Source organism: Ailuropoda melanoleuca, chromosome 13, assembly GCF_002007445.2.
Source record: "Ailuropoda melanoleuca isolate Jingjing chromosome 13, ASM200744v2, whole genome shotgun sequence".
NCBI lineage: Eukaryota > Metazoa > Chordata > Mammalia > Carnivora > Ursidae > Ailuropoda > Ailuropoda melanoleuca.
The window spans coordinates 28,153,491-28,173,708 of record NC_048230.1 but is presented as its reverse complement, the minus strand read 5'-3'; the positions used below and the strand labels follow the sequence as shown (position 1 = coordinate 28,173,708).

General features: G+C 59.9%; 1 protein-coding gene across 8 annotated transcripts in view; it reads right to left on the bottom strand.

Moving 5' to 3' along the window:
* Positions 1–20,212, bottom strand: part of FMNL1 (formin like 1) — a 24,763-nt gene extending 4,551 nt beyond the window's left edge. For 2 of the 8 annotated variants that reach the window (XM_034641227.1, XM_034641225.1), the window contains exons 1-17: positions 19,919–20,212; positions 11,485–11,568; positions 9,879–9,992; positions 9,120–9,193; positions 8,696–8,779; positions 8,231–8,368; positions 7,916–7,933; positions 6,511–6,619; positions 5,801–5,877; positions 5,499–5,592; positions 4,504–4,578; positions 4,092–4,202; positions 2,838–2,987; positions 2,209–2,310; positions 1,793–2,048; positions 1,230–1,532; positions 920–1,044 (exon numbers count right to left, since the gene is read on the bottom strand). In XM_034641227.1, the coding sequence (XP_034497118.1) occupies positions 920–1,044; positions 1,230–1,532; positions 1,793–2,048; positions 2,209–2,310; positions 2,838–2,987; positions 4,092–4,202; positions 4,504–4,578; positions 5,499–5,592; positions 5,801–5,877; positions 6,511–6,619; positions 7,916–7,933; positions 8,231–8,368; positions 8,696–8,779; positions 9,120–9,193; positions 9,879–9,992; positions 11,485–11,568; positions 19,919–20,047 (2,043 nt within the window). In that variant the 5' untranslated portion in view covers positions 20,048–20,212. Of the gene's footprint in view, positions 1–919; positions 1,045–1,229; positions 1,533–1,792; positions 2,049–2,208; positions 2,311–2,837; positions 2,988–4,091; positions 4,203–4,503; positions 4,579–5,498; positions 5,593–5,800; positions 5,878–6,510; positions 6,620–7,915; positions 7,934–8,230; positions 8,369–8,695; positions 8,780–9,119; positions 9,194–9,878; positions 9,993–11,484; positions 11,569–19,322; positions 19,451–19,918 lie in introns of those variants that run through there. The other 6 variants (XM_034641232.1, XM_034641228.1, XM_034641231.1 and 3 more) reach the window with 4 other exon arrangements.
* Between the last annotated feature and the right edge of the window lie 6 nt (positions 20,213–20,218).

Genomic DNA, 20,218 nt, shown 5'->3' with positions numbered 1-20,218 from the left:
CCAGCTATCCAGCCCTGACCACACCACCAGCAGAGAAACAAACCAATAACCCGGCTTGACTGCAGGCCCTGATAGGGGATACTGGGGAAGTAAAGACAGCAGCGAGGAGGAAGAGTAGCACCCAACCGTAGGGACCCACTCTCCCAAGCCCTTACAGCTGAAGGAAGAGCTGAATTGGCCAGGGGTAAAAAGGGGAAAGGGAAGGGCATTCTGGGCAGAAGGAACAGCATGAGCAATGGCCTGGAGGCAAGAGAACACATCCCTTTTGGAAAACTAAAAGAATTAGAAGGGCTAGAGGTGCCTTGGTGGCTCTGTTGGTTAAGCATCTGACTCTTGATTTTGGCTCAGGTCAGGATCTCAGGGGTGTGAGACTGATCCCTATGTTAGGCTCCTCACTGAGTTTAGAGCCTGCTTAGACTCACTCTCCCTTTCTCTCTGCCCCACCCCCCACACTCCACCCTGCTCTAAGAAAGAAAGAAAGAAAGAAAGAAAGAAAGAAAGAAAGAAAGAAAGAAAGAAAGAAAAGGAGAAAGAAAGAAAAGGAGAAAGAAAGAAAGAAAGAAAGAAAGAAAGAAAGAAAGAAAGAAAGAAAGAAAAGAAAGAAAGAAAGAAAAAGAAAGAAAGAATGAATTGAAACCCTGGTTGCCTGTGGGGGTGGTGGGAAAGAAGCTTAAAGGGAGGAGAGAGAGGCCAGACCTGAGGCCAGATGTGCCCTCTACAGCGGGGGAGGGGACAGCCTCCAGGGGAGTCAGGATATACGGGGCCTATCAGATACACGAATCCAGTTTAGCTTAACACGCATCCCTAGGCCTCCCTGCCCTCATCTGCACGATGGGGTGGAGGAGATGACCTAGCGCGATCCAGGCAGTTCCCTCCTCCCCTGGGGCCCACACTGGAAGCAAGGCAGGGCCACACTCACCTGCAGCACCTTCTCATCATTGAGCTCCGTGAAGACAGTGCCGGTGATCTGGCTGGGTTTCAGGGCCACCCAGTTTAAGAGTGGCATTCTGAACTTGGTCTGTATGGGTTTCTTGGCCTTCACTCCTGGGAGAGGGGGAGAGTGCTGAGCACTAGGGAGGTGAGGGTGAGGTGGCTGGCGGGACCCAGGGCCCGGAGAGGCCTCACAGGACAGACGGAAGGCAATAGGAGACCCCCATACAGAGGGTCCCCGAGGACACTGAGGTAGGGCCACCTCCATATCTACCCCCAGCCCTGGGCAGTCCACTCACCCGGGCCCATCTCAGGGCTGGACCCTCCAGAGGGGCCTCCTGGAGGCGGCGGAGGCGGCGGAGGCGCTGGTCCATCTGGGCCGGGAGGCAGCGGTGGTGGGGGGGGTGGGGGCGGCAAGTCTCCCGGCAGCGGCGGCGGGGGCGGGGGCTCGGAGCTGCCCTGGAGGGGTGAGGCTAGTGGAGGTGCCGAAGGCGGGGCTTCCTGCTGGTGGGGGAGGCCGGGAAGTGTGGGTGGTGGCGGCGGCGGTGGCAGTAGGGGTGCTGCCCCAGGAACCGGCTCTGCCGCAGGTGGGAGATCTGAGCCTGGAGAAAACCGAGAACCCAAGATGGGGGGGAAGGGGGGGTATCAGGTTCTGGACCTAGGTGGTCTGGCCTCCGCCTCCCCTTCCTACGCATGCCGCATGCGCACTGGGCCCACGTCTACCACCCCGCATCCACCTGAGCCACGCCCACAACCCCGAACCTACCTCTCCCTACTCTCCCGGCGGGAGATGTCCCCAGGCTCCCCTTCCTGACCCTGGTTCCCCCACGCCCGCCCCACCCAGCCCGAAGCTCTTGCGCACCTGGGCTGGGTGAGCTGCTGGGAATGCCCGGAGGAGTCGGAGCATCACTGCCGCTTGGAGTTGCCGCAGCGACCGGAAGGATCTCGATGGAGACAGCATCCCCGGGCCCCCGCACGATACGGATTAACCCCTTCTCCTCCAGCTCCTCCACCTTCAGCTCTAGGGCCGAGGGCCGCGCCGGGACGGAGGTAGGCACTTTCTCAGGCTCAGGAGGACGCCTGGAGGCGCCCATGGGGGTCGACTCGCTGAAGCGCTCCTGTGAGCCCCGGGGAGAGGTCAGTGTCTCCCAGCAGGCCTGGCACAGAGCCCCACCCTCTTGCCCGGGTAGAGGAAACGTCAAGCCTCGAAGCCCCAACAGCTCCGTTCTTGGGAGCCCGGCCCGCCCCTGGCCCGGCCCCCTACGTCCCCAGCCTCACCCGCAGGGTCTCCAACTCCTTTCGAGCCTGGCTTAGCTGCTTTTCCAGCTCTGCAATCTTGGCCATGGATTCGTTCTCCGCGTCCCGAAGCTTCTCTGTCAGCTGTGGCACAGCACATGGTGAGCTCCCACCCGCCGCTGGGCACTGGCACCGCCGGTGAGGGGGCGGCAGCAGGCATGCCTGCCTGCAGGGCTGGGGGAGGCTTCCGGATGCGCTTAGCACCGGCGCCTGGCGGGTGGGCTGAGCCTGGCACTTGAACCCAAGTAGGTAAGATCCTGAGGGCACTAACGTTCTCTGAGGAGGAGGAGCCAAGGCACCACTGAGGAGGGAGGTGGGTGGAGAGGAGACTGGGCTAGGAGGGGCGCCAGGCACCTAGTTCCACCCAAGCCGGGGTGGGGGCTCTGAGCACCGGGAGGGGAGGGGCCTGCCTTCCTCAGAGGTCGGGCAGTGTAGGAACCCAGCGATCGCTCATTGAGAAAGACCCCACAGGATTCAAGATTGGGATTCAGGTCAAAGTCAGGGGCCAGGCAGACAGCCACCCCCTACTCACACCTAGAACCAATGCCTGCCGCCAGCGTGAGGCCCTCGGGGCCTCCCACGTGCGGGCCGAGCTGGGTAGCAGCTCTCACCAGGGCCACCTGCTCCTGCAGCTCCTCCGTGTGCTCCAGCACGGCGTTCTTGGTCTCGGTGTCCTCCAGCAGCGCGCCCACATCAAAAACGTTGTCCAGGTACGCTTGAATCTGCACTTGCAGCTTGTCGCTCTCCGTGAGCCGGAGCCTCTGGCCCCCAGACGGAAAGAGCCGGTGAGGCCCAATGTGAGGGGTCTCTCCAGGAACCCCCATCACCCCTAGAGCCCAGAGGAAGGGGCCTGAGCCCCAGCCTGCTTTTTTTTTATTTTTTTAATTGAGATATAATTCACATACCATAAAATTCATTATTTTAAAGCATATAATTCAGTAGTTTTTCGTCTACTCACAGGGTTGTGCAATCATCACCACTGTCTAATTCCAGAACATCTTCATCACCCCAGAAGAACCCCTGTACCTCTTAGCAGTCAGTCCCTATTCTCTCCTCCCCCAACCGCGGGCAACTGCCAGTCGACCTTCTGCCTCTGTGGACCTCTCTCTTCTGGACATTCATATAAAGGAATCATACAGTGTTTGGGCTTTTGCATCTGGCTTCTCTCACTTAGCCTGATGCTTTCAAGGTTCATCCCTGTGGTAGCATGTAGCAGTACTTCATCCCCTTGTATGGCTGAGTAATAGCCCCTTGTATGGCTGTATCACCCCGACCAGCTTTTCACCTTTTGGCTTTTAGAAATCCAATCCCAAAGGCCCTGCTCTTGCAAGAAGCCTCCCAAAGGCATCAGGGAACCTGTAGCTTTTCTGCACAAGCTGGACCAGGAAGCACCAAGCCCCTCTGCCTACCTTCCCCAGGGCAAGGAACCCCTCTAGGACCTGGACCCATCCAACATGAGCCAGCTCCCACTTTGGCCCAATATCTCCATGCTTCCCATTATGCGCTTGACTCAGAACCTGCCTGAGGCTGATGCTTCCAAAGCCAGACAGACCCAGGACCACGCAGAGCCTGTTCCGGTGCCTGCGATAACAGCGCCATGGACTGCGTGCCTATAAGGTGGCAGAAAACATTCTGCCTCATTCTATCGAGAGTCATTATTACCTTCAGGATTCTCTTGTTTTACAGATGGGAAAAATGAGACTCCGAGAGAAGAAGAGACCTATCCAAAGTCACATGGGCTTGGAAGTGGCAGAGTCGGGATTTGAACCAGATCTGCCTGACCTCAACACCCATGCTGCTAAGCACAGAGCCACGCTCTGCAGTCGGCGAGTGGTTAAGTCCCAGCAAGGGGATGCAGGGCTCACCTCCAAGTACAAGTCCAGGCCCAGGTGGGTGAACTCGTATTGCAGGAAGACACGGAAGTTCATGTTCTCCACGGAGTGAACCACGATGTTGATGAATTGCATGCAGGCGACCTGGGGAGCAGGGCCCACGAGCAGGTCTGTGACCCTCCGGGTGGGGGTGCTCTGTGCCTTCTGTCCCCCACTTACTCCCAAGTCTCTCCTTTTCCCCATTTGTCACTCCACTAACCCAGCTTCGTCCCTACCTGTATTTCTCTCCCAGGTCCCCTCCCTCCAGCTTCCCTGTCTCTGATGTCCACCCCTCCCCCACCAGCCGCTCAGTGCTCTTTTTCACAGGAGCAGAGCCCAGAAGCCAGAGACCCCGGCCCCCCGGCTGCTCCTTACACCGAGCGTGGCCAGACCCTCTTGAGCTCACCATGAAGTCGATGTTGCTGTCCTCTTTCTGGAAATATTCCATCAGCTTTTCGAAGCGGTGCTGCTCCCCACACACCTGGGTGGGGAGAACGGCTGTCACGAGGGGCCCCGATGACACACCTCCCACGCCATTTCCAGCCACTACCCTTGTGCTTCTATAGGCTTCTCCACATTAAATCGAAGTCAGGCCACATCGCTCTTCTGCTCAAAACCTCCCCTCCTTCTCCATCTCCCCCAACCCTCCCTTCACTTACTGCACTGACCACACTGGTGTCCTGGCACCTTCCCACCTCAGGGCCTTTGCACCTGCTCTTCCGTCTGCCTGGTGTGCTTTTACTCGAGATTGCCACCACACCAAGCCTCTCACTTCCCTGACAGCCTTCCTCAAACTTCACCATCCCCATGAGGCCTCCCTGCCCACCCTGTGACCCATTCCTCCAGCCCCTCCAGCGGCCTGGACTTGTTCCTCAGACCATCCGCCATTTTCAGACACATTATATAATCTGCTCATTTAGTATATTGTTTATTATCTGTCCTCCCCTGCCTTCTTTGTTCCTCTGGCTCACGGATGTATCCCAAGCTCCCACTGTGTGCCTGACACATAGTTGGCACTCAGCAAATATTATTAAGGGAATGAATGACCATGTCCCATGTTATGTGTCGTATTTTCACGCATCTACTTAGCCAGAGTCAGCAGGGGTGTATGTGTGCAACTCTGAGATGCACGGACCAAGTCCAGTTAGGATCTAGCCAAGCTGAAGCTTAGAGGTTCAGCAGGTCCCCATAGTTGTCGCTGACCCCAGGCAGTGCCCCTACGTGACCTGGCACCTGCCCTTTAAAGCTTCCCCACCCCAGATTATCCCCACCCTGTGCTCCCCAAATGCCCACCCAACACTCCCAGCTGCCCCCAGCAGAGGCCACAACTGCCAACAGTAGGACTCCAAGCAGCACTAGAGAGCAAGCACCTGTGTGGGGGTGGGGGTGGGACTTCAGTACCTCCTTGAAGTTGTCAAAGGCCGCCAGGATGATGTCATGCCCTCCTCGCACCAGGCACACAGCCGCCAGCAGCTCCAGCACCAGAGCCTTGGTTCTGGGGACAGGGGGGCCAGTTTATCCCTTGAAAGCAGGCCCCGCAGCAAGGGTGGGGGTGGGCCTGGCTGGGGGAGGCCAGGGAGGGCCGCTGATCGGGAGTAGCGGTGGGAGAGCCTGGGCAGTAGTCCTGAGAACTGGGGAGCAGAGTGGGCAAGGGGTGAAGTGGCAGGAGAATCTAGATGTGGAGAAGGGGGCCCGGGCCTCACCTGGGGCTCTTGTTGTTGAGGCTCAGAGCAATCTCATTGACACAGGCTGGATGCGTCATGACCAGGCTGAAGCCGGACTGGGGAGAGAGGAAAGGTCAGCTCCTCCAGGCAAACCCCCAGGACTGCCAGCACCGTCCTGCCTGGCACCTCAGGCACTGGCAGGTGCCATTGCCTTCTGGTCTCTCACTGCCCTCAAGCTTGGGAAGTTCTTCATAGCCAACCACAGCCTCTTCTGTGGCTGCCAAAGCCTGGCTCCTCTTTTTAAATAACTTTGTTCCAAAAATTAAATAAATAAATAAATAACTTGGTTCGAAAGCCAGTGTCAGGATTCAGCACCTCGGACACCTGAGTTCTCAAAGGCCTGCTGAGTGAAGGAGGACGGGCCACACCAGCCCCTCCTCCGAACAAAGTCACCCAGAGCGGCGGCTGTCCCTGAGGGTGCTGCGCTCAGCCCTCCTTGGTGGGTGTGCCTAGGTCCCCCCATGAGGCATGTCCGTGCCCCCAGTCATGTCCGGGGCACTCCAGAAGACCCCGCCAGGAAGGAGGGGGCGGCACTCTGGGCTTCCCCTCGAGCCTCCTTAGCCTCAAGACCCGGGGCTCTCCAGTGGGGAACATGGTCGGGGGGTCCCGGGGTCCCTGAAGCTCAGCGGCTTAGGCAGCCCCCCAGTGAGGACAGGCCCAGCCCCCCCGCCTCACGCCTGCTGCCCAACCTGGTAGTTCATGATGGCGCGCAAGCACATGATGCACACGTGGACGTCGTCCTTCTGGCTCACGATGCGCGAGTTCCGCAGGGCCTTCCTGCTGTGGGCAGGGGTCAGCCTGGGTGGGGCGGGGAGCAGGCAGCAGGGTCAGAGCCCTACACCCGGCTTCCCACCCCCCCCCCCTTCAGAAGGCACTTCTGGAACGTTAGGCCGTTGATTCCCATCCACCCAACCAAGGGGGCCAGCTGAGGGCAGGAGGCTTCCTGGGCCCTCGGCCTCGGGCCTGGCTTGCTGCAAGGGGGTACGGAGGGGGTCAGGAAGGCAAAGACCCTTAACAGCAGCCTGGCATCAAAAAGGGCTGCTTTGTGGCGGGGGTAGACAGCCTATAGCGGGAAGACTGCCGAAGCTTGGAGAACACCATGGAAATGCTCTCCACAAGGTGGCGCTCCCAGCCTCCTGGACTTATCTGCCATCTTGAAAGGCCAACTCTGAATTCAGACTGCCTTGGTTCAAATCCCAGCTCCCCACTTACTAGGCAAGTTCACTTAATCACCCTGTGCCTCAGTTTCCTCACTTGTAAAATAGCAATGGTAATAATACTACCTTCCTGATAGGGTTTGGAGGACTATGGAATGACTTTAGAATACTGCCTGATATAAGGTAAGTGCTATGAGTATCCTTGATAATTCTTTGCTAAAAAATACGTGATTTTTTTCATTGTCGCAGAACTGCCAATCATGACTTCCGATCAGTGCCTCTTGACAATTCGATCACGTTTCCAACAACCCTGGGAAGCCCCACCTCCTCCTTCCATCTGTCACATCACATTGTCCTCCCGTCATTGCTCAGATATGCCTGAGTCTTTGCTCATGCTGTTCCTTCCACCTGGAATGCCCCTCCCTGTCCCCATCACTGCCTGTAAAGCCTGCATCCATCTGCAACACATAGTTCCAGTGCTCCATCTTCCAGAAAACCTTCCTGATGCCCCAGGAAGTAGCCACCTCCCCTCTCAGACTTCCCGGTTACACCTCCATGGTAGCCTATCAACCACTGTCCCCTTGTAGACCAAGGGCTCCCAAGGGCAGGGTGATCTGTCTCCTGATCACCTGCCACCAAGCCTGATACATAGGAAATGCTAAAAAATATTTGTTATATGAATGAATGAATGAGCAAACAAAGAAACATATTGTGAGAGTTTGGGGCTTAATATGGAGTTGGAAGGATAGAAGATGGGGGTCCACATGAGGTTCCAGGGCTGTCTCCTTCCCTCTCCCCACCTCCCAGCAGGATGTCCTGCATTAGGGTGGGGTGGCCTATCCACAGCAGGTGAACCCAGGGGTGTCAGCTGAACACCCACCCCACCCCCACCCAGGGAGCCAACCAGGCATGCACCTGCCCTCAGGTGGCTACGTACCGGGGAGAAGGGGGGCACCTGGAGGCCGCACAGGAAAGAAGAAGGGGTTAGACCGGTACAAAGGAGGTCTCACCAACCCAGAAACACCTTCCTTATCCCAGACCCACCCAGATTCCAGTTTCTAGGTGCCTATCCCTGGAAGGCCTCTTAACACGTCCATCTCCCAAGCCCGGCTTGAGGCCCTTACTGTGATCCCCAATGCCAGGCTGCCCCTCCCACCACCCCCAAGGGCCTGGGGTGGGGCTGGCAGGGTGCAGCGCAGTCTAGGGGTGAATCCTCTATTCCCCCTGCCACCCTGAAAGGGGACCCACATACTTGATGGTCAGGTGGCGGCTCTTGGGCTGCAGAGGCAAGGACGAGGGCGGCCCCTTGCTGAGATCTTCCACTGACTGCTCCAAGGGCTTGCTCTTCTCTGAGCCGGGGACCCCGTTGTCTGCGTTCTCCATGTCATACCTGCAGGGGTTAGCGTGGGGAGGGGGATGCTGAGGGGAGAGATCAGGGGCTGTTCTCGGCACTGTGCCAGGCAGAGGAGGGGGCCAGGGAATGACAGAACAGAAGAGTAAGCTGCCCAGGTCCCAGCTGGCCACCCCAGGCCAGGTCCCTCCCTATCCATGCTGGCCCTGAGGAAGGGGCGTCACCCAACACACGGGGCTGGTGTACGTGAGCCCAGGGTAGGCTCTGGGCAGCACCCTTGGACGCAGCCGGAGGAGTGGGCGAGGTACAGGGAAGCAAGGACCAGGGCTCTGTGGCGCAGGGTGAGGGCCGGGGCAGGGGGCTTACGTGACGGAGCACTGGGCAAAGGCCAGGTACTCAAGGAGCACATCCAGGCCTCGGTTCTCCTCGTTGAGGAACTCCTCCACCCACCTGCAGGCCACAGGGCTCCCTGAGTCCCAGCCAGGAGGGCGGTCCTGCCCAGAATGGGCACAGAGCAGGCTCGGCCAGGGCCCGGGGCTTCCCATCCCCCAGGGAAGACACCAGCCAGCCACACCTCAGAATACCCAGTGAGGCTAGAGGGTGCTAGGGGGCTCAGGTAGGACCCAGGGCAGAGGGGAGGCCAGAGAGGGGGCAGGGAACAACCCAGAGGGGCCCTCAGACACATCCGTTGGGGGGGGGGTGACGAGGGAGTAGCAAGGGGAAGCCCCAGGAGCCGCCTGGGGGCAGAGCTCTCCAGGCCCCCAAGAGGGACATGGGAGCCCTTGCTCACCCAATGTGGTTTGTCCGCAGGGAGATCTCCAGCTCCCGCAGCACCTGTGTGGACTCCTGAACTCGCCTCTTAAACTGGGGACCGAGAACGAGAGAGTCTGGTGGGTGAAGCCCGGGGCCTCCCGCAGGAGCCCGGAGGCGGTCCCTGCCCCTCCCCCCACCACGACTGGCCTTTCACGCTCAGCCTCCCCCACCACCTCCACACGCCTGCCTGCCGGGGCACAATAAGCATCTCGGGCTACACATGGCCCCATACACAGACGAGCAGGGCGCGCACACACACACACACACACACATCCAGACACAGCCCCACACACTTAAATATGAATACCCTGGCTATACACACACACACACACACACACACACACACGTGCACCCACACACCAGCACCCCGGGCACACAGAGATGACACCCGTACATCCCTACATGGACCCACAGGGTACACCCACCCACACACACACTCACACACTCACAACCACATGTGGACTCAAAGGCACACACGTAGTACACACATCCACGGCCGGCCACAGTGTGCACGCGTGCACACGCCGCATGGTGACACGAGTGACCGGCGTACGCGTCTGCAGCTGGGGCTGTACAACACCTGCCCAGGGTTCCCTTCGTCCCCTAAAACTATGCACGCACATTCATACACATACCCACAAAGGCCACCAAAAAGTTCATTCACACAGTTACTCTAGCTGCCTAGAGCTTGGAGGGTGCGGGGGGAAGGGACAGAGAAGAAGGGGGAGACATATACCCCCAGGTTAGACATCCAGTCCGTCGCTACCTTGCGGCTGACCCCACCAGTCTCCAGGTAGCTCTTCAGCTTCTGGATATAGGCGGTGGGAGGGTTCTTGACTTGAAACCGCTCCTGGGGAGATGGAATGGGGTGTACAGGGAACCAGCCAGAGCTACCCCAGCCCTTGCCCCAGACTCCCATCCTCAGCTCTGACCCCAGGTTCCAGGCTATCTTAAGACCCCTTCTAAATACCAAAGATCTAACCAAACCACCCACCGGGCCACTTGAAAAGACCCCAGTCCCGGATCTTCACTCCCAGATGGCCTCAGGAGCCACAGCCCTAGCGCAGTCCTGAGGGGGAGTTTGGAGGTGTCACTACTGCCACGCACCCCCCCCATGGCGGGGGCGGGGAGGGGACTCAGACCTGCCAGTAGGTGGCATCTTCCCAGGCCCCTGCCCTCCCCAGGCCACACACCAGCCCAGAGCTGGGAGTCCAGGGAGGAAGAACAGGCTGAGGGCCCCTTCCCCATCTGTCCCGGTCACCGGTGCTGGTGGGGACCTGTGTGCGCTCATCTTCCGTCCTCAACCAAGCAACTCCTAAGTCCCTTGCCCCACCCGGGGCTCCAACAGCCACTCACACAAAGAAGCAGGGGCCACAGCAGAGGGTCCCTACCCATAGGAGCTCCCATCCTTCCCAACCCAGATCCCTCAGGTACGCCCAGCCACCCCCCTCAGCCTCCCACTTCTCCCAGGCCTTTAAGCCCCCCACCTGAGATGCCAGGCCAAGTGGCAGGGACCCACCACAGCCCCAAAGCCTCTGGAAGCAGCTCCTCGCCCTGCCTCAACAGCCCCACCTTTCCCCCCCAGGCTCATCCCATTCCGGTCCATTAGCAGGAGCCGAAGGCCCAGCCCTGGCTCCCAGGGGAGGCTCCTTGCTCCCCAACTCCCCACCCCCAGCCTCCCTCCCTCACTGAATGACTGCAGCAGCCAGGCCCCACCCTGGCCCAACAGCAGGAGGGGGGTCTTCCCTGCTACCAGGGACAGCAGCCCTAGACGCAGGAGAGGCAGGGGCCCCCAGTGAGCCAGGAAGGTGCCAAACCAACCCAGGGGTCTGATCGAGTACCGGAGCCAGGGCTCCTAGTTCTTGTTCTGCCTCCTGGGAACTGGTTACCTTTGGGTTCTTGCTGGGTCGACAGTAGCTCCTCTGGGCCCAAGGAACAGAAGGACAGGGATCCTGCCCCTTCCTCCTCACCTCCATGGGGTCAAAGAGGCCCAACCCTGGGGTTGCCCCCTCTCCTCCCCAGCCCGGAGCTGGAGGGTCAACAGAGGCTGCTCCAAGAAGCTCGGCAAGGAGGATGGTGACACGGTGCAGCTGGACTGACCAGCGCCCCGCACTAGCCCCCCGCCAGCTCTTCAGAGGGCAGACCCAGCCCTGCGAGCAACTCATAAGGTCCCCAGAGGGGCCCGCGTCCAAGAGAAGGAGACTTGAGAGTCTCTGCAGATGCTACACAGGCCTCTGGGCAGGGTCTTGGCCCTCCGGGCCGCGCGGCAGTGCCCCCTCTCCTGCCGGCCCCAGCCTGGCCAGGGCAGGGCACCCTGACGCCGGAAGGGGCCTGGTACCCACCTGGTCACAAATGAGCTCCCACTTCTTCTCGTTGTCATACTGGCTCAGCAGCTGCACTTTGTCCGGGGGCAAGTTCATGCAGTTCTGGGGAGGGGAGGACAAGGTAATGACCCGGAGCCTGGGGCCCCAACGTGAGACGCAAGACAGGGGCATTTCCAGCGGAGCCACGAGGGGTCAGCTCCCTGGGAGATCTGTCACCCACATGAATCCCTGTCACCCTCTCTCCCTGGGAGATAAGTAGCATCAGCCAGTGAGAAAACCAAGCCCAGAGGAAGAGCACCTTTCCCTTGGCCCGAAGGTAGAAAGCGACACCGGGATTTGACCCTGAGTCGGCCTGACCCCCAGGGCCTGGGCTCCGTCATCCATACACCACCTCCGTGGCGCGTCTGCCATGATGGTAAGAGCACGGGTTCTCAGCCTAACTTCCTGGGACCTCCAGCACCCCTGGACTCACGTCCCCATGTGCAATAAGAGGGTACAATCTCTTCTTCCATTTGGGCGGGATACATCTCCAGCCAGGCCCCACTGCGCCCCACTCCCGCGTGCCCCCAGACAGCACGGGGCCTGCATGCGGTCCCGGCCCAGGGCACCAGTGCCTCACGAACACCAGGAAACCTCTTGCCAGGATGGCAACAGCCGTCTCCTCCTCATCCCGCTCCAGCCCCCTCCCTCCTCATCACTTCTGGAAGCAGGAGACAGAGATAAGCCAAGGGAGCATGTCAGACAGGCAGGGAATTCCAAGCAGGCGTATCACTGCAGGGGCAGGGGGATTCCTGGGGAAGGTCATCCAGCCACAGGAACTGGGCCCAGCAGCCGACATGCTGGGTCTGTGGTGCTGGGGGCCCAGGCTGGGACTCCCCTCGGGAGCTAAGAAAGGTCAGCATTGTTCTGCCTGGTCCTCCGCCCCCAGCCACAGCCGTGCCTGCCAAGCTTCTCCCTCACAGAGCAGGTATAGGGTCCTGCCGCGTGCCAGGGCATCCCTGGCCCCCCTGAACTTGGCGGGTCTTCCTAACAGACACAGAAGACGACGCCAGTCTACCCCAATTCAGTAAACCCCAGGCTAAAAGAGGGTCTACTGTGCGTCAGGCCCCAAAAGACAGCTCCTGCCCTCAAGGAGTTCCGTCCCGCTGGGGGTGTGGGAGTCCCCAGGGATCAAAAGGCCCCTGTCACCAGCTCTGGACGCTCACTGCACAACCTCAGTCACATGGGCCTGAGAGGAGGCCACAGCTGGAGCACAGAGGGGGCCACACCCACCCGAGGCTCTGCAGCCAGCTTCCTCTCTGGGGTGCTGGGCCTGGTTCTGGGGCTCTGGCCAGACCTCACCCCAAAAAAATCACTGCCTTAGGTCAGTCCCAGACAACCGGAAGCTGGGTGCTCTCAGCCCCCATTGCCCAAGCTTTCCGGCGGGCGCCCCACTTGAGAGGTGACACCGCCTACACACCGGGCCCCCCAGGCCAGCTGGGGACGGGGCTACGTCATTCTTCTCCCCATTGCGAAAGTGAGCCCCTGGATTAAGGAAACTGCTGCTGTCTCATCTGCTGTCCTCCCCCAGGCCGCTTGTATGGCTCCTGCCACCACAGGACAGACTGCCCAGGAAGGGCCCTTGGAGCTGAGGGGAAGGCCTCCCTGGACCGGTCTCTCGTTCTCTGTCCCTGTCTCTCTCTCTCCTTGGTCTCTCCTGACCCATCCCCACCCCGCAGAGACCCAGGGTGGGGCAGGGCAGAGCAGGGCAAGGCTCAGGGGGAAGGAGGGAGCGGGACAGCTGCCAATGTCAGGGAAACTGGAGCGGTGGTCGACTCGGAGGAGAGAGGGGGTGGCAGGGAAGGGGGGTGAAGAGGGCTGAGGGGGGTGGCTGAGCCCCAGCAACTGAGCCTTCCAGGGGACAGCCGCTTCCTGACATGGGCCTTTCCGAGCCCTCCCCTACCCCAGGGACCTGTCTGGTTCCTGGAATGGCCCCAGTGGCCCTTCTAGAGGCTGCAACTAATGCTAATAATGTCCCCAATAAATGTGGTGGCCAGCTCTGCCTGGATGCTTACGGTGCCCGGCACTGCTCTGATCCCTCCACGCAGGGGACACCCTCACCACCACCCTTGGCACCATTGGTCCCATCTTACAGGGGTAAGGACAGATCAGTTTAATGACCTGCCCAAGGTTACCAAGCCAGGAAGGGGGGGAGTCAGGCTGGCTTTGAGCCCAGAGCGGACTCTGAACCGGCACCCAGGCCCACTTCCCCGGGGCCGCCCCATGGTTATTACCGGGGAGGGGGAGGCCTCTGCTCCGGGGTCGACCTGTCCCAACCGTGGTGGAGTGCAGGCCACGCCTTTGCCCCTTCCCCACCTGGGCATGCTCAAGCCCCCGAGGCTACATGCCAGCCTGCCAGACGGGCTAAATTTAGGCTCCGGAATCCAAAATAGCTCTGACAGCGCTGAGCACTAATTAGCAGCTGTTCCTCGGCTGTGCCCACCGAGGGGACGGGTACCCTAAGGAGCGCGAGAGGAACCCAAGGATGCCACTCACTCAGGGTGGAGTGACACCCTCCTGGAAAACGGCTGCAGACCCCAGACCCAGGGCCCTGGGCAAGGAGGAAGTACCGTAGGGTTGGGGGCTGGGAGACAAGTCGAAGCTTGGCTCACAGCGCTCATGTGGGACAGGAAAGGACAGGGAAATCCAGGTGTGGGGGGCGGGGGGAGGGAGAAACCCTTGCCTCCTGCGAGGGGATGTGGGGGAAGGAAGAAGCCGGGCTGGATTCAGGAGTTCCAGCTTCTGGGCCCACCTAGCCTGACGACTTCTCTGTCTCCTTGAGCCTCAGTCTCCCCCTCCATAAAATAGGCACACTTGTCTTCTGCCTCGCGGTTCCCAGAGCTCCTGGAAATACCCAGTGAGAAGCTGTGTCTTGATGTAATAATTCTCCAGTGAGGCACACTGTGAAGAGGGGTTTCCCAGATTGGGGGGTGGGAGGAGTCCACTGCGGACCCCAGGGTGAGGGCCGGTGTGATGAGCAGAAGGTTTTGAAAACGGCCAGAGCCAACCGACCTGTCTCCAAGGCTTGGCCAAAAATGAACTGACCCTTCAGCTCCCCTTTCCCTGGCTTTGGGTCAGAGGAAGAGGGAGAAAAGATCCATCTTTGAGGATGTGGCCAAGAAAAGGAGCCGATTCCCCAAACTTTCTGTTAGACTGTGTGGGGATCCTTCTCCCCCCACCCCTGTCCCTCCCTCTCCAGCCTCGCTCCCCCAGGACCAGCCCCTTGCAAGCACTGCCTCGGCCCACTCTCCCCCGCGTGCTGACATCTGGAGAGGTCTCCCTGGACACTGAGGGGCTCCGTCTGCATCTGGACACAGCCACACCTTCCAGTTTCACTTTCAGCCTGAGCTCAGACTATGTCCCAACCCACCTGCCCACCCTCTCCTCATGACGTCTGGCCCTTTGAGTCCCAGAATGCCCTTGAGCTTGGGTACCAAGCCCAGTCTCAGACCAGCCCTACAGGGCCTCCACAGCCTGATGGGCCCAGAAGCCAGGGAGTGCCCCCCAGCCCCCACTCCCTGTCCATCTTCCCTCCACCCACCTTTCCATGGCCTCAACCTTGGTTTTAGAGCTCTCAGTGCATCTCGGAAAACAATCCATTTTGTCCACGTTTTTAAAATTTCAGTATATAGATTTTCTGGGGGCAGTTATAGGCAATCCCAGACTCAGAGGAGGACTCTGGCATGACTGGCCCCAGGATTAGGTGCTGAGAGCCCCAAAAAGCTCACAGCTTCTCCCATCAGTGTTGAAGGGTCCCCATGGCAGGGACAAGGGCAAGCCAGGTGGGAGCCAGGGCAGCGGGCACCGCCCAGACAATCAAAGCAGGTGGTAGAATTACAGCAACAATACTAAATACCCCCCAAACATCCACTCTGTGCTAAGTGCCATTCTGAATATTTTCTATCTCCTGACTCATTTAAACCTCAAAAAGAAGCTTACACAGGAAATACTATGACAATCCCCATTTCACAAATGGGAAATTGAGGCACGGAGCAATTAAGTTGCTTGCCCAAGCTGACCCAGCTGGCAAGCTGGTAAGAAGACTCAGTTTCCTTCTCTCCGAGGGCCATGAGAAATGTGGGTCCCGAACCCCCAGGGGTCTTCTGCAGACAGCCTGGCCCCGGTCTCCCCCATCCGAGGAACCAGAAACAGCCAGCCCCATTTCCTGCCACCCAGCACCCTACGCTTCCTGTTGTTGCCCACACTGAGCTCTTACTCACTGGGGAACCCCCCCCCCAAGCGCACCGTCTCTCAGAGGGAAGTGGAGGCCTCCCCACCCCCTCCCCATGTGCACACAGCTACCGTTAGCATCGCCACTGCCCCACCCTCCAGGAGAGGTGGGCCCTCCCTCTCGTGGTTTCCGGCCACCAGGCAGTTTTCGGTCTAGGCCCCACTGTTGCTGACCTGTGTGATGGCAGCGAGGGCAGCCTGGCCTGTGATGGCTGACGTTGGCACCCTTGGTGGGTGTCGGTAATGGAGGTGGGAAGAGGGGAAAAGCACAGTCTAGAAGGGCCTAGAAGGCCTCCAATATGGAGCGGGCCCTATCCGCTCCAACATCATCCCCTTCCTCACAGTCGGGGAGAGTTTCTGGAGCGCTTGCTCTGTGTCAGGCAAACTCTACTTAGTCTTTCAACACTCCTAGGAGACCGGCCTCTGCCGGTAGCATTCTCTTTCTACCCATGGGGAAAATTGAAGTTCAGAGAGGTTAAGTAACTTGCTCAAGGTCACCCAGGTAGTAAGTGGCAAAGACAAAACCCAATCCCCCAACATAATGACCTCAAAGCTCAGGAAGCAACTCAGCCTTTTCCCCCAAGTAACCCTTGCCCCTCTTAGAGGCGGGAAGTCCTGAGCCACCTTCCAGGGCTCCGAGCTCCCAGGAAAAATGCAGAGGTAGCCCCCAGAGCGGCCCCACCTGCTCCTGCCCGTCTCACCCAGCTCTTTGCCAACTGGCTCCAGAAGTCCCTGTGAATCATGCCTACCACATCCCTGGGTTTCCAGGGTCAGCGTGTGCCAGCCCTGCCTGAAGAACGTCACCCCTGGTACCTGCCCAGCCCAACATCTGTCCTCATGGACGCAGCCCCATTGGGATCCTCCATGTAAGACACCCCAGAGATGAGAGGTCCAGGGCCTGAGCACCCCTACAGCTACACGTCCCCGAACTGCATCTGCCGCGCCCCGGAGGAGGGCGCTGGCCAGCCTGATGGAGTCTCCTTCTGCTGCTCAGGGAAGGGGTCCAGCTGAAAAGGGCCTCCACGATCCACACCCTGCGTGAGGCCGTCCCGACCTCCCCACACCACCTCCCCAGATGTCTACCTCCCGGGGCACAGGCTAAGGGCAGCCCAGGGGGGCTAGGCCCCAGCAGGCAAACTCCTCTTCCAATGGTTCGGCCTCCATGCAGATCAGCCTCACCCTCGGACTCAAGCACCACACCCGGGGCACCTTCCCTTGGTCCCTTGGTCCCCAGGTCACAGGCTCCTCCCTGACCAGCCAGATCAGGACTGTCCTATGCCTGGCCGTAAGCAGGGAACTTCTGAAAGGCCTGGAAAGAGTGCCTTGTCATCCCAAACCCCAACCTTTACAGGGGAAGGTCTGCAAGGAAGACACGAGCCTTGGGCACGGCGGCATAGGAGAGGCGAGAGCTCCGAGTCTGGCGGGCCGGTTTTCCCACCATCACAGCAGGCCCGTGTCGCTGGGCAGCCATGGCTCCTCCACTGTTGCTAAGGAAGCAGCAGGAAACCCTGGCTCAACCTGCTCTGCCTCCCCACCCCCATTTTAAGCAGGGGCACCCCTCTCTCTCACAGCTTCCTTAGAAAATTAACCCCCCACCCCCCACCCCTGCACGGGAGAAAGGCCATGGCGGTGGGGGGCAGGGGGGAGTATTGCCATCTCCTATCTGGCTGTAGGTGTTGGTGGGGGCGCCCTTCACCCCCCAGATGGGTCCCACAGCCAGGAGCCAAGGTTTTGGGTCTCAGGATCCTACTCCCCACCAGGGACCAAAGGGCTGCGATTAAGCAGTAGGAGAAGCTCCCCTGAGGCCCTGTGACAATATCCCAAGGTACTATGCTTTTGCCATCAAGGCTCAGGGATTCCTGGCGGGTGGTGGACCCATCACTCTCAGCATTCTGAGGCTCTTCTCTTAGACACTCACTAAGAACAGGACTCCGCTCTGGCCACGGAAGCAGGGCTCTGATAGAGACGCGCCCTGCGATATTGCTTGCCAGGCCTGTGGGTTTAGCCAAATACTTAGCCCAGGCAGCTGCAGGCAGGGGCCAAGGCTGTCACCCCAGGGCGGGGCTCATGCCCCTGTTGGTGGGGAGTGAGGGGAGCCAAGTTCTTAGCCAAGCGACCTTGGGTGGGGTGTGTTCTGCTCACACAGGACAAGGGACAGGCTGATCCCTCCCCAGAAAGAAGGCCAATTATAAACACACCAGGGTTCCTGTGGGCTGGGGTGGAAAGCTGAGCCCCAGTGGGTGCTGCTGCCCTAAATTTCTATCCAGCTACCGCTGCTTTCTCCACCAAGACACCCTCTAAGACCGGGCTCTGGGCCTCCGCCCTCCACCGCCCTCCACACCCCGGTACTCAGGGACTCCCAGTGGCGTTTAGCCTCAGACTCAGCCAATCAGAGCTAAGGCCAAAACACAAGCAGGGCAGTCAAGAACTACACATGCATCAGAACCTCACCATTTGACTTTTGGATTTTCCACTGGTCTGAATTATTCACACAGCTCTTCCCCACCAGTGTGTACATAACAGACTGGGGCCCGCACTTCACCCTGACGGCCTGTCCCACCCCTGTCCACAGACACACACTTGGAGGGAAAGACAGACCCATAACCACCCCCCATCACGCTGGCAGGGGTCCAGAGCTCCACCATCAACTCGGGCTCCCCAGATGGTTCCCCAGAGACTGTCTCTCCTCATTCTCCCCCCCTCCCCCATCTGCTCAGCTCAGCTCAGCTTTGCCAGGCCATGGGTTTGGGGAAAGGAAAGCAGGTGGAGAGATGGGGTAATCAGGGCCTAGCCTGGTGTGAGGTGTCCTTCAGAGTCCCTCCCTCTCCCCTAATCAAGCAAGGTGTCTTCTTCACAAGGATAGACCAGACCCCCACACCACCCGATAACTCCTCCAAACCCCTCCTAGCCTTCCTTCTGGGAAGGGGGCCGCCAAGGTGTCTAGGAACTCTCATGAGGGGCCATGCAGAGGATCTGGCGAGGACTGCCCAATGACTGGCCAAGGGAGGGGAAATGATGTCAAGGAGGTGGAGGGGACAAAGAACTGAGCACTGCCACAGGTCAGCATTCCTCTACTGCCTGTGCCTCCCCTGGGCCCCCACCCTCAGACCTGACTGCCTGAGCCTCCCTTGGGCCCCCACCCTCAGACCTGCAGTGCCAGCCTGCTTAGGCTGCAAAGTGCCCCCTGGGAAAAAGCACGGCCTCATTCGCCTGTTACCCAGAGTCCAGCAAGGGAGCTGACAACAGACAGGCCACCAGGCAATTAGTTAGAGAAGGGAGTCTGGGACAGGGTTGAGGTAGGGAGAGGGAAGTGAGAATGAGTGGCCCTTCCCCTCCCTACTTCTGCCTCCCACCAGGTCTTAGGGAGCCCTATTTTACTCTGGAGCCCCTCTCCAAACACATCCTGACTGCTTCCAGGCTCAGGCCAAGCTGATGAGCTGATGGCTCTCTCCCCAGGGGCCTAGTCCCCAAGCCCCCCAATTCCTCCAGCAGGTGATAGTGGGGAAGGAGAGGGGCCAGGGGTTTCCAGAATTCAGCACCACCCCAAGCCAGAGTGACCAACCCATCCTGACCCCACCCCTCCTAACCTTAATCCCTTCAGTGGCTGGAGGAAAGGCCCAAGATAAGGACCCACAGGCCATCTCTCCTGCACATGCAGAGGGTGAGAGAAACAGACACTCCCTCTGCGGGATCTGAGGACCCAGCGCCCAGCAGCCCAGGCACCAACGAATCAGGAGCAAACACCTGAACTCGGTCTTCAGCTCCTAGGACAGTAAAATGTAACCCTTCCATCTTTGGCGCTGAGACACAAGCAGATGCTTCAACCTGCGCCCTGTGGCTGGGCCTGAGCCCAGGGCGGAAGGGGATGCCCCAGGACCCCCCCTGCGTGCTGGGCGCCCAACTTCCTCGCAGGACATTTTCCTTTAGACCTTTAGACCCAGGAGCGCCCCGGGGAAGGGGGTGTCTTGGGGAGGCAGACTGGGCGACTGCAGAAGAAAGTTTTGGGGGGAGAGTGCTAAGTCACTCTGAAAGAAGCCACTGTCACTCCCACCCCTTGTAGGGGCAGCCACTGGCCCGGGGATCTCCAAGCGGTACCCGAGCCCCCGGGGGCGGGGACGCGTGCCGAGCCCCGGTAGCCCCCCGCCCGCGCCCAGCGGGGGAGCCAGCGGCGGGTCACACTCACCAGAACCCGGTTAAACCTCTCCTCCAGCTCTCGTGCCGCAGGCATCGGCTGCTTGGGCGGCGCGGGCTGCTTGGGGGACGGCGCGGCGGGGCCCGCGGGCTGCTCCGCGCTGCCGGCCGCGTTGCCCATGGTGGTCCCCACCCAGTCGGCCAGGCGCCTCCAGCCTCGGAAATCCAGCTTTCCGGGGGACCGGGGACGCGGCTCCGGGCCTGGGGGACCGGGGTGGGGGGGGGCGAGCCGGGCAGCGGCGGGCGGCGGCGGTGCGGGCTCGGCTCAGCGGCGCGCAAGGGCCGGGGCGCG